At 40.0% G+C, this 17,752-nt stretch overlaps 1 protein-coding gene and 1 pseudogene across 1 annotated transcript; both read left to right on the top strand.

Annotated features, from left to right (window-relative positions):
* The window catches only part of LOC147141669 (uncharacterized), a 3,098-nt pseudogene extending 863 nt beyond the window's left edge, over positions 1-2,235 (top strand).
* An 11,258-nt stretch (positions 2,236-13,493) lies between these two features.
* elf3 (E74-like factor 3 (ets domain transcription factor, epithelial-specific)) lies at positions 13,494-17,167 on the top strand. Its single transcript, XM_086041834.1, has 9 exons — positions 13,494-13,661; positions 13,813-13,960; positions 14,534-14,767; positions 14,913-15,038; positions 15,131-15,274; positions 15,361-15,447; positions 15,537-15,653; positions 15,791-15,986; positions 16,188-17,167. Exons 2-9 carry the CDS (start codon positions 13,822-13,824, stop codon positions 16,297-16,299), a joined length of 1,155 nt encoding a protein of 384 aa, XP_085897960.1. The 5' UTR covers positions 13,494-13,661; positions 13,813-13,821; the 3' UTR covers positions 16,300-17,167.
* Positions 17,168-17,752: the final 585 nt, after the last annotated feature.

The raw sequence follows: 17,752 nt of genomic DNA, 5'->3' as shown, positions 1-17,752 counted from the left end.
CATAGACAGGCAGGATCTCCCACTTCCAATTCACGTGAGCCAGTTGAATGTGAACTTAATGAAAAAGACTGTGGAGGCTCTGATGTGTTTTTGGACTTGGATTTAGCTAATGTCATAAAATCAACTCACTATAGTCAGTCTGCACTTTTGAAGTTAGAAATCGTATTAAATAATAGCAGGAACCAGACTATTGATCGTCAGCCATTTTTGGACTCATGGCAATACAGTGATCCTGCAACTCATCTGAGTTCTCGTAATCAGGTCAAGTGCACAGAGTGTGGCAAAATATTAAAATACAACCACCATTTGCAGAGAGACATGTCATGCCACACAGGAGAGAAACCATTTGGCTGTATTGAATGTGGCAGAAAATTTACTCAAAAGGCAAGTTTGGACAGGCACAAAAGAGTACACACAGGAGAGAAGCCTTTTACTTGCACGTTTTGTGGTAAAAACTTCACTCGGAGGGGATCATTAACTTCACACGTGAGATTAAATACTGGGGAGAAGCCCTTCACCTGCTCCATATGCAAGAAAAGTTACAATAACAGAGGGACAATGGTAAAACATGAGAGCACATGACAAATTACGCGAGATAAAACAATGAAATAAACTCAGTTTAAATATGAATGATCTTGGGCTTTACCATTACTATATCCCATGATATCATATTACTGTATATTGTGACCCTTTAGAAATAATGTTATTAGGGATGAAAAATGTCATTTGCTTGTTCAGTGAAATGATATTTAAAAAATAGATGAAAACAACATTGTTCATAGAGACATGAAAATATTTTTTTTGGAAAGGGGGGTTACTGAATTTACTATAAAGGTTTAATCTCAACTTGATACATATGCACATAGTAGGGCTGGACGGTTAATCGAAATTTTTAATCGTGATTTTGACTTCTCTCTTTAAAACATGATTGAAGAAAGACGATTAGTGTGCAGAATGGTGTGTTGTGTGTGCGGGGCCTACCTTTTAAATTGAGTTTTTTTTTCATTTCCCTTAGTGTTAATTATGTATCTACTTATCTATTTTACAATTGTATTGGTTTTTATCATTTTTAGGTTGTTCCTCTGAGGGAGCCCTCTGACCCGGTAGTGGTGGTTGGCTTGTGGCTGTCAGGCTGCTGCCCTGTGTGGCCTGTATAAGGGTGTGGTAGTCCTCTACACCACCTGTGGGCACCTTGGCGGTTCCCTGGCGGCTTGGGTGGTGTGCTACTTGTGGTGCAGATGGCTCCTTTAGTGATATTTCCTCTCCTGATCTGAACCCAGCCATTTGCCCAAATGTTCACGTGTAGTTTTGCATATATAGTGAGTACGGAAAGTATCCAGACCCCTTGAAAGTGATTAAGTGATTCACCTGTGGTACCCAGGAGTCGTGGGACTGTTTCAAGTTCATTCACTCTCTGCTTTTTCGGCAAATTCATTCTGCTTTCATTGACTCTTCTTGACAGGTTGAAGTGGACAAGAGTAGTAATGTGCATTTGCATTTTGGTGGCGATCGGTCGCCGTTTTAGACAACAGAACTGACAAAGTGAGCAATATTACCACGCTTGGCTCCCTCCTGTGACGTAGACAGCTGAGACTGAAAACATAACATAAGGGGGAAATTTGTCGTAAACCTAATCACAAGTCCTTAAATCACTACAGAGTCCTTTGATGTGGGTGTCATTTTTACATGCAAACCTATTATATAAGTGCCAATTTTAAGCTCATTCAAGTGTCACTTTAAGATTTTGTTATTTGTTTTTAAAGCTTTGAATGGACTGGCCCCAAATTACTTTACTGACCTCATCAAGGTTTATAGTTCGGCGTGCGCGTTGAGGTCGGGGGGCCAGCACCTTCTTGTGGAGACGAGGACGAACCTTAAAACCCGGGGAGCTTTTTCAGTGGTTGGCCCCAGACTCTGGAATGCTCTGCCCCTCCATATTTGAACGGCCTCCTCAGTTGAGTGCTTTAACTCTCATCTTAAGACCCACTTTTATTCTCTGGCTTTTAACACGGCCTGAATTGTGTATCCTCTGTGTGTTTTAATTTCATTTTATGTATTTATTCATTTTTGTTATGTATTTATTTTGTTTCTTTATATATTCATTGGTTGTGATATCACAAACCTATGTGCAGCACTTTGTAACAGCATTGTTTTTTTAAATGTGCTGTATAAATAAATTGGATTGGACTGGAAGTAGGTAGAAATCCAGCGTAGGGCTACTGCACCTTAAAACAGGTTTTGTTTTCTCCTTAATTGAGATAACTGTTGTTGTGATTTGGTCTAAACAAATAAAAGTTGATTTGAATTTGATTTTTAGTATCCCATTCACCAGAACTACATCCAGTTTTCTTTGGGTGGGCAGAGTGTATCCATGGGTGGGCACTGGTCCCCTTCCCCCCTCTGGTATATGTATATGAGTCTTTGTCAAAGACAGATATCCACAAGCTCACCTGCATTCACCCCCCCCCACACACATATAACCTGAAAAAGAGACATGGCAGGGCACAGAGAAACCATATGAGGAAAGAGTACCCAAGGGGAGTGCCTACATGCTGAGAGGAATGACACAGAGGCCCTCCTTGAGGAAACACTGGAGCTAATATTGAAAACGTTTTCTTTTGCTGGATAAAAATAGTAAGAGACGAAGAGCAATTATTTAAAAGCCAAAATAAAAAGGTATGTCTTGAGCTTCCTCTACGAAATATCGACAGTCTCTGCGGACCTGACATCCTCTGGCAGGCTATTCCAAAGTTGAGGACCAAAATGGCTGTATATAGCCCCGGCATGTGTTTTGGTCCTCACACTAAGAATAATTAAAAGCTTCTAACACACTTGAAGAGGGCGCCTCCACAAGGGGGTGCAAATTCCCTTTCTAAAAGCCAATGATTATCAGGTCATGCCTTTTACCAGATAGAAATCATTTCAGGCAGCAAATGGAGCACTGCCCTCCCAGCAATGCCAACTTGTGAAGCTGCATAATTAACAAATGCCAGAAACCACCACTGCTTGTTTTTCCTTAATGTCAGAATATGTTTACAACACGCATGAATACATTTTCCACCCATCCTCTCACTACACGACGTATTTCCTGCAGAGTGATTCAATATTATTTTGCAGCGTTTTCCCCGATAGGTTGTTTGATGCCCGCCCTTTGGGTTGTATCTATTTTTTGTTTTGGTAGTGTTGTGGGGTGTTGGTTGGCGTTAGCTGTCCAAGCTTGTTTATCCAGCAACATATATACATATTAGGAGGATTTACGTTATGAAACTGTTAAAACTGTGGTGCTAAATGTATATGAGTTGGTTCCTGGTATCATTTGACTTCTCTACAGCTGCTACAGTAAAGGTGGAGGCACAGTGCTGAAGGGATCCCCAGGTGTAGGTTGACATTTGCCAACATTTGACAATGACAAATCACCGCTTTAACACTGTACTGAAACAACAAAGTCAGCATAGGGCCCTACTACCTGCTGTTGCTGGCTGGAGGCCCTTACCTTTGACAGACGGCTGTTAGTGATATATATGTCAATGGCACAACTCAGAAAACACTACACACCACTGGGAGTCGGCGAGCTCTCTAATGGGCCCACCTACCAGGAGGCTTGAAAATACATCGGCAACAAAATCAAGAGCCAGCCTATGGAGTGATGTTACCTGGGTGAATAGCCGGGGCATTTTTTTATTTATTTTATTATTGAACAAACACAAAAAATCTTTAAAAAAAAGAAACATGGAGAAAATAGGCAAAAAAAAAAAAAAGTTGGGGAGTGAGTTCATTTCTGTGAAAAAAATGCAGAAAATTAGTTTTCTTCACTTAATGGTGGTTTTGTGCCGTCCTTGAATTATCTTTTATAATAATAATGATAATAATACATTTAATTTATAAAGCACTTTTCATTTAGCCAAAATTTCAAACTGCTACGAAGCATGCTAAAAATCAGAAGGTCACGGAAACAATAAATTCAGACAGAATAAAACCGTATTAACAGCAGTTTGGAAAAGTCTGAGTGAACAAAAAAAAAAAGTCTTCAGGCTCTCTTTAAAAGACTTCAGCGGCTGAAGATTTCTTAGATGCTCAGGGCGGGTGTTCCAAACATGGGGGGGCAGTGGATTTAAAGGCCTGGTCTCCCATGGTCTGGTGATTTGCTTGGGAATCGAGAGGAGATTGGTCCCGCGGGACCAGAGGTGTCGAGAGGATGTGTGCAGGAGGTCTTTGATGTAGAGTGGGGTGTTTCCATGGATACAGAGGTGAGCGAGGAGTGCAACTTTTGTAGTGAATTCTGGAAGTTCTGAAGAACGGGAGTGATGTGCTCATGTTTGCGGATTTTCATAAGACTTGCAGCATTGTTCTCGATGAATTAGAAGTTTTTGGGAGGGAATACCAAAGAGCAAACTAACCCTAATGATGGTGGGGCGATGAGAATGGATTTAGTTTTAGAGCTGTTCAGCTGAAGGAAGTTGTGGCTCATCCACAGCTTATGTCCAGCGGGCAGTTGAAAAGGGAGGTCAGTGGGCGTGAGGAGGATGAGGATGATGATGAAGGAAAAGGGGTAGAGGCGGGGTTTAGGTCTCTTCTGAAGTATAGCTGAGTGTCATCAGCATAGCAATGGAAGGAGAGTCCATGCCTGCTGATGACACGACTAAGTGGCGGCAAGTATGTGATAAATGCAGTACAGAACCTTGATCGACTCCACAGATGACAGGGGCTTTTTTTTTTTTTTCTACTGGGCAGATCCAAGGTCGTAAATAATTCAATCCACTCACAACCCCCAGGCGGTAAGTGGATGTGCACAGGAAATTAGCCTGCTAATGATGATTTTTTGGTTTTTTTTGTTTGTTTTTTGCGGCGGGGTGGGGGGGGGGGGTACCGGCGGAAAAGGGTCAAGTGCCCAGCTCTGACAGGAATTATGTGTACAGTATTAACCACACAAAAAATATGTTACAATACATGCAAAACTGTATGCAAACAAGTCACTGTGTTGTGACAAAGAAAGCCAAGCCCATCATTTTCAATTAACAAAAAATCCCTTTGAGCAGTTAATGACGTAATAAAATCCAATTAACAGCTGCAATTGGAAGCTACTTCGGCATCAAAGAATGCTGTCTGTTTTTAACTCATTCACTGCCAAAGACAAATTTATTTGACTTCACAGTCCAGCCATTCAATCCCAAGAATTTATATATTTTCCAAATGTTTTCAAACATAAAAGAAAAGACAGTCTGAAAACATCTGGCAGTGAATGAGTTAAGGGTGGCAAATCATTCCATCACTCTGTTGTGACTCAGTGCATATAAGCCAATGACTGGGTCCCAACACACTTACTGTTTGCTCCAAAATACTTTTGATGTCACAAAGATTACATTTTGGTATAAATGTGCCTAAATGGTTGGAAAAAAAATACTCAATGAAGGTTAAAATGCAACAAAAAAGTAAAAGTAAAACAGTTCCAAAATCCCATCCATCCCCTTGCTGAGTTGCACAAGTCTGGAATACGGCTCGGCTAAAATCTGAGCAGGGGCGGGCTAGACTTTGTTTTGGCATTTTCGCAGAAGCACACATCTTGGCCCAGATTAAAATCCAATGGAGAGCAGAGAAGTAGGAGCGATGATGAGGCCGGAGACACTGGTTGGTAGCACGGAGGGAGTCTAGAGATGGAGAGCATAGGAAGTGGTAAATAGTTGATCAAGTAATACGGGGTCAGCAGGAATAACGGAGTTGAGTAGCATAAACTTGAGATTCGAGCGTGAGACAGCTTCAAACTAACCACAATGGTCAACGTTCAAGCAGTGGTTGCTTGTCCTCAGCAGCTTTTGAATGCAGTCGTCTTGATTGAAGGTGACTGCAGCTGGGCTGATTAGAATCCTCTCCACCTGTGCTGGCTGAGGCGCAAGCCTGGCTCAGCAGTGAGGGGGAGGGGCTGGAACCCTTGCCCTGGCATGGCACAACACATAGGCTCTTATATTGAATTCTCACTGGGCCTTTTCCCCATTGCAAAGAAACTTTGCAAATAGGTCTGTTTATTTTACTCATTTGCTAGCTTGTGCATTTCATATTAGTGTTACGCGATGGACACAACTTGACATGAGTTAAGAGTCAGTCATAGATGGCTGTAACGGAGAAAATCTAGTCACTTTTCAAAATAAACTATTTTTCAGCCTTGGAAAATAAATAAATCGGAAGTACTGTACGTTTTTTTTTTTGTGCGGCCCGGTCCAAAGTGTCCTGCGGTCCATGGCCCGGTGGTTGGGGACCCCTGTTCTGGAGCATAAAAATGTCTCCAAAACGTTATGTTCATGCAAGCACCGCCGTACACTTAAAGCTACGACATTGAAGTGGAAGTTTCGTTCTTTTAAAAGAAGATTTGCAATGAAACGCAATAGTATTGAGTTATAACACAATCTAACATATTCTCGTGTTGTTCCCTGGTTAAATGGTATCTTGGGTGACACTTAAAAAGTTGCCGTTGGCATGGCTTCATGCACGGACATTTTTGGGGGTGGCGGGGGGAAAAGACTGTAAAGACGGAAGCACTTTAAAAGGATGAGGACGGACGGGGTCAGAGGATGATTATGATTAGGATGATTAAGGGTGCCCAGAGCGCAGACGGAATATAGACCGGCAAAATAGGGTAAAGTGCCCATATCTGCGTACAAGCATTCACTCTCATAATCACACTGTCACTGAGCCAGGCAAGTGACCCACTACACCATCAGTGACTTCAGAAATTGTGTTTTTTATTGTTACTACATAATGAACAGGGAAAAAAATGCACACCGAAAGGTGTATAAAGAGAAGGCAAACTAAACTAATTGCCATATGTGAACAAATAGTTAGGTACAGAGATAGAGCAAAGTATACAAAATGCAGGACACAAAGTTTTGCGATTAAACTTTTTTTTTTTGTTTTTGTTTGCCTGCCTGACTGACTAGTGTTACTTATGCAAATCAGATGTATTTATACTTTGAATTACAGATGAACTGTGAAATTACCACCCATTGTGCTCTGTTTCAGCACACCCTCGGGATAGCTATTGCACTTCCTCTGTGATGACGTTGCTGTCTATGCTCACTCTTCATCTATACGCTTGCGGTATCTGTGGAAAGCCCCGTCATTATAACCCAGGTAGAGAAGCATAATGAATGGTGGAGAATGAAGGCGGCATGAATTGCAAGTGATGAAATAGTTTGCCTGTTTGCCCCCAGGCTATGAAAGCGTGTGATTCGTCACAGAGCCAAAAACCTGCTGGGCTGCATTCCATACTCTCCTTTTCTTAACATGTCGTGGAAAAAGGGTGTGAATGCTCTTGTGAAATTTGGGAGAAAACTTGAATATGTTTTTCCATTGGTGTGTCTGTCATAGGCCGGTGCAAAACACTGCTTACATCATCACCTATACAGTTCTACTGTTTTATCGCCATCTATCTTATCTAGCTGCATATACTTACAGAGATTCCAAAGCAGCAGCTACTAAGTATGCTCATCAATACTATTGCACTTTTATAACATTCCCAAATCCTCTTATCACTTGTCTGAACTGTACATGAAGGCTTGGCTTTTTCATTGTATTTTTTATTTGTATTATTATTTCAACACAAAATATCACTTTCTTTTCCTATAGAAAACACAGATTTTACGCCTTTGTTCCTCAAATTTACACTTAAAACGGGAAGCTTGTCACAGTTGGGAATTTAATTATGGAGATCCATCCATTCTCTGTACATCTTGTCCTCTCTAGGGTGACGGTTGTGCTGGAGCCTATTCCAGCTGACTTGGGCGAAAGCAGGGTACACCCTGAACTGATTGTCACTGAATTGCAGAGCACATATAGACAGACAACCATTGACACGTACAGAAAATGTAAAGGCTTCAATGAACCTAACATGCATGCTTTTGCAATCTGAGAAATTGGGAGTACCCACAGAAAACCCCCACACAGGAACAAAGTGAAGATGCAAACACCACACAGGAAAGCCAGAGCCCATATTTGAACCGCCAACCTCAGAAGTGTATGGCGGATGTGCTAACCGTTCATACAGTGCATGGTAAAAGGCTGGGGAGAGGGAAGTCTTGGCTTCCCTTCTGAAGCTGCTGCCTCCGAGACCCGACCCGACCCCGGATAAACGGTAGATAATGGATGGATGAAAAAAAAAAAAAAAAAAATATATATATATATATATATATATATATATATATATATATATATATATGGGGGGGATATGGGCGTGTAACCCATGACATACAGTATATTTGTAACCTATATATCAGGGGTGGGCAAACTTTTGGACTTGCGGGCCACATTGGGATGTAAAATTTGACAGAGGGGCTGGCCAGGCACATTTGCATCGAGTGTTTGGGCCAGATAACACACGCAAATAAACGAACAAGCCGATTGACTACCGGCGTGCACTGATGGCTGCCCCTTACAAACGTGCAAAAGAGCTCTCGTGCAGGTAGTACGTTTGTGTCAATGAATATTGTCACTGTTCTGTGAAAAACATCTATCTCCATTTTTTTTTCATTTTCTTATTTTAACATTAATGGTGCGGGCTTCCTTACAGACATTGCATTCATGTCAAAATTAAAAAAGTTTCCAAAATTGGAGACAAGTTTTTTTCACAGGACAGCGACAATATGCAAGATGCGGCGCTTCCACACCTGTTCATACAAGTCCTCTACTTGCGTTGTCCTCTTTAGCGACTCCATGCTCAAAAGCTCCTCAATTATCTCAAAACTTTCCGTACTTATTTTCTATTTGTGGTAATAGATGAACAATGAACAACACAAGGAACAAACTTAACTTAAACAGTAAGGAACAAAGAAAAAAATTGTTTTGTTTTAAAACTTCGTTCCTTGTGAAGTGTTTTTCAAAAACGCAAGGCCTGCCGCACACCGCACGATGAGTAAAAACCCAGCTAGAAAGAAATATATATATTTTTAAAACTGAAGAGGAAATTAGTGGAGTACGTGAACGAGAACAAAAAGAATAATTGGGATCAAATTCATGATTTGAATGTGCCCGACAAGTAAACAGTAAGGAACAAAGAACAAAAATGTTTTGTTTTAAAACTTCGTTCCTTGTGAAGTAATGGTCGCTACATTTTGGCCACAAGCTTTCACTATTTTGACCCATTTGAAACTCAAAATGTGGTCATGGCTAAGAATTGTTTGCAAACTCAACGTATATATATTGTAACTCTGGCAACGCCGCGCACCTTTGGACCTAGTGTTCGCCTGCGGTCGGCGGTGGACGACGCCCGCGGCCGGCGGCAGACCGAAAAACTCTTCCCCTTCACGCTCAACCAAAGCCAGGAAATTCAAGGCTTCACCATTGCTACAATCCACTTCAAAAAGTGGATTCATTTGGCGTGGTGGTGGGCAAATATCACTCGCTTCCAGACCCGGAAATGTATATTTAGCGTATGTGATGGCCTGTGTTTTGCGTGACCGAATGACGTCATCGCTAGACAAGACCCTGTTCCCTGCTTCTGTCGTGCAGAAAGACAGTGGGTGTGGCTTGCCACAAAGGTCCACCAAGGGTCAGTGCGCCAACTACTGGAGAAACGCGGGCACTGCAAGGTCAAGATGAAATCATTGAATGATTCTAATTTTTGTGTTTTTTTGTTGGACAAATTCGGCGGGCCGGATTAAAAAGCCCCGCCGTAGTTTGCCCATGCCTGCTATATATTGTAACCTGTCATTTAAAACTTCCCATCAAAAATGAAAATAGCAAAAATTATTCTGATTTATAAGAGTAGAGACAAACACTTGTTTACAAATTACAGAGCTACGGTATATCATTACAACCACAATTTTCAAAAATTATAGAAAAACTATAGACTTGACAATTTCATTACAAAACACAATCTTTTAAGCGAAAATCAGTACGGTTTCAGAGAAAAAAGGTAATGGAAAAGGACACATCTATGGCAGTAATGGAACTTGTGGAAGAAATCGCAACCAATATAGATAAAAGATAATTTACTGTTGGTGTTTTCATTTATTTATTTATTCATTATTTATTATATTTTTACTTTTGTGTTTGTTTCTATTTATAGCCAGTGTTGAGCAAGTTACTTCCAAAATGTAATATATTACATATTACTAGTTACTTGCATGTGAAAGTAATATGTTTCTTTACAATATTACTCTATTTGTAGAGTACTGCGTTACTCAAGTTTTAGTAACTTTTAAGTTCCTTTAAAAAAAAACGGGGATTAATTTATTTAAAAATGATTTCAAGAATATAAAAGGAAAATGCAAAATTTGCTGCTATACTCTAGCTGGTAAAGTTAACTTATGAGCATATTTAACTATATAGTGTGGTCTATAATATTAAATGTTTCGACTCCATGGTGTGGTGGGACATCACTACCTTTCATCAATATTTGTATCAATAAGATTTATTTTTTAAATATAAATATTGGAACTGATATTTTGTCCAGTAAATAAATAATCACAGACTGTAAACCACAAATGAAATTATCATTATTCTCAAATTAATTTACACACTGGGGGCGGCGTGGCTCAGTGGTAGAGTGGTCCTTTCCCAACCGGCAGGTTGTGGGTTCAATCCCCGGCCATTGTGACCATGTTGAAGTACCCTTGAGCAAGATACTGAACCCCCAGTTGCTCCCGATGCTGCGTCATCAGGAGGTAGATGAAGTGTGAAGCACTTTGAGTACCAAAGGTAGAAAAGCGCTATACAAGTGACAGTTCATTTGCCATTTACACAAAAATAATAGTGATGCATAACATTTAATTGATAATTGGTCTAACAAGATAGATAGATAGAAACACACAGACAGGGCATGTGTAATAAAAGCAAAAATATGTATTGAGCAAGTCAAAACTGACCTGACTAAAAGATTTTTCCTTTTTTTATTATTATTTTTTATATTTATAATAATTGAAAGTTCAGTTAGTTCAAATATTATTTTACTACATGGAGACAAAGTTTCGAGGTGATTTGAAAAAAAAGGTATCAGACTCTAATAATGGCGCCTATTGTAGTTTGTCCGATTGATGGTGCTGTAGCGTGACGTCATTTGTCACCGGCAGATGATTTGCATTTTGATTGCGAACAGCCAATCAGAATCACTACGTTTTACATATGGCAATTGATGGCACTAGGTTCTATAAATCATATCGAAAAAGCACAGTGACTTGTTTTTTTGCAGTTTATTTGCTTCGTTTTACTTAGGTTTGTTCCTATGTATTTTGTGTCTATGATTTGCATTTTATTTTTATAAAACCGTGACAGTGATCATTGTCACAAACAATAACTTCTCAGCCCTTTCAATTGTTGTCAATGAAGTAATGACAATTGATTTGCTTGGCAGAGAATCGCCTCGCGCAGTTACATTGTTGCGCAAAGCGCCAAGCGCGGTAAGTCCCTTTTATGAGTACTGCTGGAAGTAATAGCTTACAATCAAGTGATGTTGTGAACTGCTCTACTCTCTAAGTGATGTCAACATGTATTATGGTCCTGAAATTTGTAACGCATTACCAGTCTCAGTAACTGTAATAGCATTACAAAAAAAATCGGGGTAACAAGTTACATTACGTCGTTACTGCCTAAATGTAATGTATTGCTGTACTGCGTTACTTTTGTAACGCATTACCCCCAACACTGTTTATAGCGCTTGTATATATTTAAAAATAAGCATTGTTTTTATTTTAGTTATCCATCCATCCGTTATCTATACCACTTATCCTCACAAGAGTCACGGGAGTGCTGGAGCCCATCTCAGCTGTCATCGGGCAGTAGGCGGGGTACACCTTGAACTGGTTGCCAGCCAATCGCAGGGCACACGGAGACAAACCACCATTCACACTCACAATCACACCTAGGTGCAATGAGAGTAACTAACCTATCAAGCATATATATATATATATATATATATATATATATATATATATATATATATATATATATATATATATATACATAAGTTATATAATAACCCACTTTCGTATTAAAATAACATAATTTCTAATCATTTATAGAGAACAAGGGGTTGGACTCAATAAGTTTTATTACTTCTTCCTACTTCCCTCGAACATATGAACTTTACTGAATTGAATTTACTTTTATTTTGTTTTTTTCTTCATTTCTTTCATGTTGTGTTTATATGTTCAATAAATCAACCAATCACACTGTATAATAGCAGTTAGCTGTGCATGGTTGACCAACAAATGTTGATTTCACGAGCGGAAGAAGGCGTAGAGAAGGTGCTTTTAGTTATCAGTCACCACTAGGCATCCTTAACCCAACCAGAAACCTACAACGATGCGCAACATAACACCAGAACACACCCCTAAAAGGTTTTTTTTTGTTTTTTTACTGTCATTGTATGTTTGTTCTCCAGACGTCGGTCTGCCTTGCTGTTAGAAGACAATAAGTAGTGACGTCTATGTTCTACCTCTGCCCTAAGTTTGCTCCCTCTGTTCCTCAATTCAGTCTCACCCAGACTCATATACTATAAGCATTTAAGTGCCAAATGTTGAAACTTTGCACGAAAACACAAATTGTTGTTCGTATCAGTTACATACTCATCCGAAACACATTATAAAATAATATTGAATAGTACAACTGTAATATTACATTTCTCGTGAACGTGAGTTGCAGCTCACTGGGCTGACGATAGAGCCGAAAGCTGTTGCACTGGTATGGCTTGTTTTGGCTTTTGCAACTCAACTTGGAACTAATCTCAAAACAAAAGTCAATTACAAACTGTAAGTCACATTCCCAGGATTGCAGCACTGAACACACAGTCTGAACCAATACAGTAATCAGAAGAGGTCAGTTTTGTTTGCCCATGGAGATAAAGGTATGTGTGGTAATCAATATAAACAGTGAAAACACTAGGTGTCTATTATGATTCTTCTTCTCACTGCATGCCAAAAATAGCAAAGACCAAATGACCAAATCTTAAACTACCTACATTCGAGCAGTGGCATTTTTATTAAGTAGTAGAATAGAAAACATGTATGTGATGTGGATGAAAAACAACATAATTAAACATCCTAATCTTCCATTTTCTATACCACTTATACTGTTTGAGGTCATAGAGAGCTGGAGCCGACTCCAGCTGACTTGTGGCAAAAAACGGTCTGGTTGAGGGTCAGTTGCAGGGCACCTACAGAAACAGACCATTATGTCACACTGTCACTGAATGGGAACTGAGTAGGTGACTCATATTTAAACGTATAGGTGCATACTTAGTGGTAGAACAAAAGGTGCATGTCTGCCAAAATGCATGTTGTCTGTTAAGTCCCTGCGAAACAGCACAGAGCCTGGATATAATTGGATACGAAAACATGTTAATGATCCTAATTACTGGTTACACACGTGAAAATGAACGGGGGAAGGTTAAGTTGTTGATCAACGTGTTTAGAGCGGATGATGAGGTGAGGAGGACTGGAGGTGTGGCTAACTTGATCTGGAATTCCCCTGAACTCACCTGAGACCACCCCCACCACTGCAACGGAGTATTAAGCCTTCTAGCAGGCTGAACGACGCAACAGGTGCATCTTTGCCAAAGAGGCTGACGTTACAGAGAAATCAGGCAAACAACATATGAAAAAGAAAACCAAAAACTACACATCTGTCGTGTTCTCTTGGATCATAGTTGTTTTGCATCATCCCGTGGCTCACAGCAGGTAAAATATACTTTCAACTGGTGTGTGTTTAATTTGAATGTAACTATATTTCTAGACTGAAGTGATTTTTATTTTGAATGTGAATGAATTTAGACTGCAATTTGTTCAGATTTGAAATTGGACTAATTTTTTTTTTTTACCTTATTTCCAGTGTTTTCCCATGGCATCACAGTGCCTCAGCAGTGTGCTGACAAACGCAAATTTCACAATGTACCAAAATAGTCTTCCTGATATCCTGCCTCATCAACCCATCATCAACACCCAGCAGAACAACAACCTGGGCTATGGCTCCAACACTGGTGAGAGAAACACTATCTGCACATTCACTTTAGTATGCATCAAATGGAAATAGTTTTTTTGTGCCTGGGCTCTGAGGCTATTGTTAACCATAATAGCCAAAACACCATTGGTACTTTCACCTGACGCTTTTCCTCATACCAAAGATCATCCCTTATTTTCAAAATTCATGTAGACAGACCATTACCTCATGGAACTTTGCTTTGACCTCAATTAGACACTGCTGCTAATCATTTACTAGAGAGTCAATGTTTAACTCATCTTAAGCGTAAAGCGGTGCCACCTCATTGCTAAAACAGTCTCAGTCTTTGTTTCTCTGACCTTAGAGAAATAACGCCCCACCTGGGAGTGATACAGATTGGTATTGATTAATATCCAAGCTAGCAATGCATTGCAAACATTTTCAGTAGTATGTAGTTTGAGAAGTTATATAAAACTTCAATTCTTCTCAAATCTCTGTCTCACTGAAACGTAGCATTACATTACATATTGAATGCAGCAGAAAGGGATCATCCCTTTGATGGATCACTTTTGTACTGCTGAACTGATTAAATAACTGCTACCTCTCTACGCAGGTCTCTGGTATGGTCAGATGAATCCCCTCTTCTGGACAGCGGAAAATGTTATGGAGTGGATTAGCGCCCAAGCTGACAGCGTCAAGTTTGATGCTAGTACTCTGAATCTGTCCTATTGTGCCATGGACGGCCCCAGCTTCTGCCAAATGAACCTGGACCAGATGATCATGGTGTTTGGCCCTCAGCTTGGTCCGCAACTCCACCAGAACCTGCAAGAATGCAAAGCTAAATATGGTAAAGCTGCATTTTTCAAATGGTAATGAGTACAACAATATGATTCCAGGCACTTCATATAACCTTGAACAGACTCACATTTTTGAGTCACAACTCAAAAGCTCGCCTTAATATTGAGTAAAAGGGGATTTTTTTTTCTTTCCAGAATTGACAAGCCTATTAGGACCAGAGCTAAATGAGACCTGCCAGCTACTGGATAGGTTCCTACACAACCTAAACCTCCCAGACAACCTAACCTTCCCTTTGATCAGCACCGTCAAATTTGGTCAAGGTACAAGAGTTTGAAAGGTGTCCGTAAATTTTACCATCAGCTGAACACCTTCTGGAAGTGAAAATCCTAAAGTTGCTACTAATCATAAACAGGTGAACACTCGGTCAGCAAAATGGAGTTCGACAATGGTGATAATTGCGATCTGCTCAGCCTGACCATGGGGGACATGACACCTCTGCAAGACGAGTATCTGTCCGATAATCAGTCTGATAGCGAGTGGAGCTCCTCATCCAATAGTCAGTAGTTCAGTATTTTATTTGGCCCTGTACCTGTGGAAAGATATTCAGGGGTCTAAATCTTGACTGATATTGTATTTCATCAGGCGGCCTGTTTGGCTTTTCGAACCTTGGCTCACCAGAGTCTGGCAGTGGTGAATCTGACCCAGAGTTCTCCTACCCTGTGATTTCAAGTGAGTGGAAAATTTGAGATTTGTTTGAATTCCTCAATAGGAATTTTTGTTTTCAGAAAACATCTGAACATGTACTGTTTTGGTGACAGAGACACTGATTAAGAAGGAGAAAGTCGAGTCACAAATTAAACGACCTCGGGGGCGACCTCCTAAAGTCAGCAGAGATCACAGCAATATGTATGATCCTTCAAAGAAAAATAAACACGGTAAGAATAAGATTTGGAAATAAGAAATAGCATCTTCAGATTTTAATGAGACATTTCAACTTTGGTTTATCTTGTTTGACATGTACAACATCCACTTGCGTACAGCTAGCTCACAGTGCTCTGTGTCTTGTCTGCAGCACCTCGAGGCACTCATCTTTGGGAGTTCATCAGAGATATTCTGATCCACCCAGAAAAGAACCAGGGCCTGATGAAGTGGGAAGATCGCCGTGAGGGTGTTTTTAAGTTCCTGAAATCTGAGGCTGTGGCTCAAATGTGGGGCCAAAAGAAGAAGAACAGCAGCATGACATACGAGAAACTCAGTCGCGCTATGAGGTCAGTACGCAACATTTAACCATTTGGATTAAATATCTGCACTACATTACTCATTAAGTGGCATACCCAGTTTATTACTATCACATGTTTCCATAACAAGAATATATTACACCCCTGTCCCTTTGGGAAAATAACACATTTTAAATTAATTGGGCTGCATACTGTCTGTTTTAAAAATGGACTAATGGATGTCTTCCACAGGTACTACTATAAACGTGAAATCCTTGAGCGGGTTGATGGACGGCGGCTGGTATACAAGTTTGGAAAGAATTCCAGTGGCTGGAAAGTTGAAGAGATTGGAATGGGCATGTAAAGGTTCATTTTCTATGGCAGTTGAAATGAAAAAGCCAAAGTAGTTCAGAACTTGAATTACCTGCTTGTCCTGTCAATGGGAAAAATCTCGCTGCCCAAATGTTAAGACACTAACTTCCTTTTTGAAGGAAGGTGTTGCAGAAAATGTAAGCCAGTGTTTTGGGCTCCAGTAGGTTTTGTGAACCAATTTTAATGTTATGTTGTTGTGTATGTGATTGATTGTCACCAAAGAGTCATTTGCAGTAACATATTGTTTGTTTTTCTTGCATTCTATTCATATTTTTAAGACTAAGAAATGTGGGAATTCATTTGCATAAATGTGCTGTTTTTCATCTTCAAAACTACAGAATCTGCTTTCTACTCAATTCCCTACTGTTTTACTGATTGCAAAGGAAAGAAAAGAAAACAAACCCGTCAAAGCTGGGATGGGCTGCAGCTTACCTATGACCCTCATGAGGCCAAGTGGTAGAGAAGATGGATGGAATGACTGTAGCAATGTGCACTATGTCTATTATTATCTATTATAAAATGCTTTACACCATATTTTGAAGAAAAAGAAGCGCCTGATATCACTTTTATATACGGTTTATATACGGTTTATCTTTCAGAAAAAACATATCTGTTGTACCTTTTTTATGATTGTCATAGTATCCATCCACTATTCTGGATCATTGTATGTGCACTATAGGGAGAAAACCTATTACTATGTCTTGATGTATGGAATTTTGTATTTATTTAATTTCATTTTTATGCAGTATACACATGTGTAGTACCTTGCTGTTTTTCAATATATTTCTAAAAGCCGTGTATGTGCTGCAGAATGAAAGCAATGAATGCTTGAATTAAAGTACTGCCTGGTTTGTTGAAAACGGAGTAACTTTTTGGGCATTTGGTAACACTTAAATGTAAAGTCCTACACCATGTGTTAATTAAGGTTCAATCATCAATTTTTATTCATTCTACCGTGTTGGAATATTTTCTCTCATTAGTTTTTGTTTCTTGTGATTTTAGAATTGAAACCTCATTACACCAACGGCTGAATGCAAAAGAAGCGAAGCGGTGTGTTGCTAGCAGCCAATTGTGGTAAATGGCAGAGATGGGCACTTTACCCTATTTTGCCGGTCCGTCCTCCATCCGCGACCTGGGCACCCTTCTGTTATCATTCCTCCGTCTGTATACATAACAATAATCGTCATCTGACCAGTCCGTGGTCGTCCTTATAAAGCGCTTCCGTCCTTACAATCCGTCAGTCCGTGGTCTTTGTTTTTGAAAGAACCCAACACAACTTGTCAGTCGGTACTCGACCCGGTTAGGCACGATTACAGGCCCGGATGAAAAATCACTTCCGTCATTGCGAAGTCCATCCAACTTGAAGAACCTCTCATCCTCCGTCTCCAAAATGGGCCTATCTCTGTAAAATAATCTCTGGGCTTTAACTTCTGCAGTGCTTTTCC

The sequence above is a fragment of the Filicampus tigris genome, chromosome 9, assembly GCF_054856515.1.
Source record: "Filicampus tigris isolate MCC_2025a chromosome 9, RoL_Ftig_1.0, whole genome shotgun sequence".
Taxonomy (NCBI): Eukaryota; Metazoa; Chordata; class Actinopteri; order Syngnathiformes; family Syngnathidae; genus Filicampus; species Filicampus tigris.
Note: the sequence above shows the minus strand (reverse complement) of the source record. Positions and strands in the feature narration are given on the sequence as shown.

What these genes read in the sequence shown, in the direction of transcription:
- elf3 (XM_086041834.1), top strand. Translation starts at nt 13,822, where the DNA reads ATGGCATCACAGTGCCTCAGCAGTGTGCTGACAAACGCAAATTTCACA. An exon ending in AGAATGCAAAGCTAAATATG is followed by an intron (nt 14,768 to 14,912) that starts GTAAAGCTGCAT and finishes TTTTCTTTCCAG; the next exon opens with AATTGACAAGCCTATTAGGA. An exon ending in CACCGTCAAATTTGGTCAAG is followed by an intron (nt 15,039 to 15,130) that starts GTACAAGAGTTT and finishes AATCATAAACAG; the next exon opens with GTGAACACTCGGTCAGCAAA.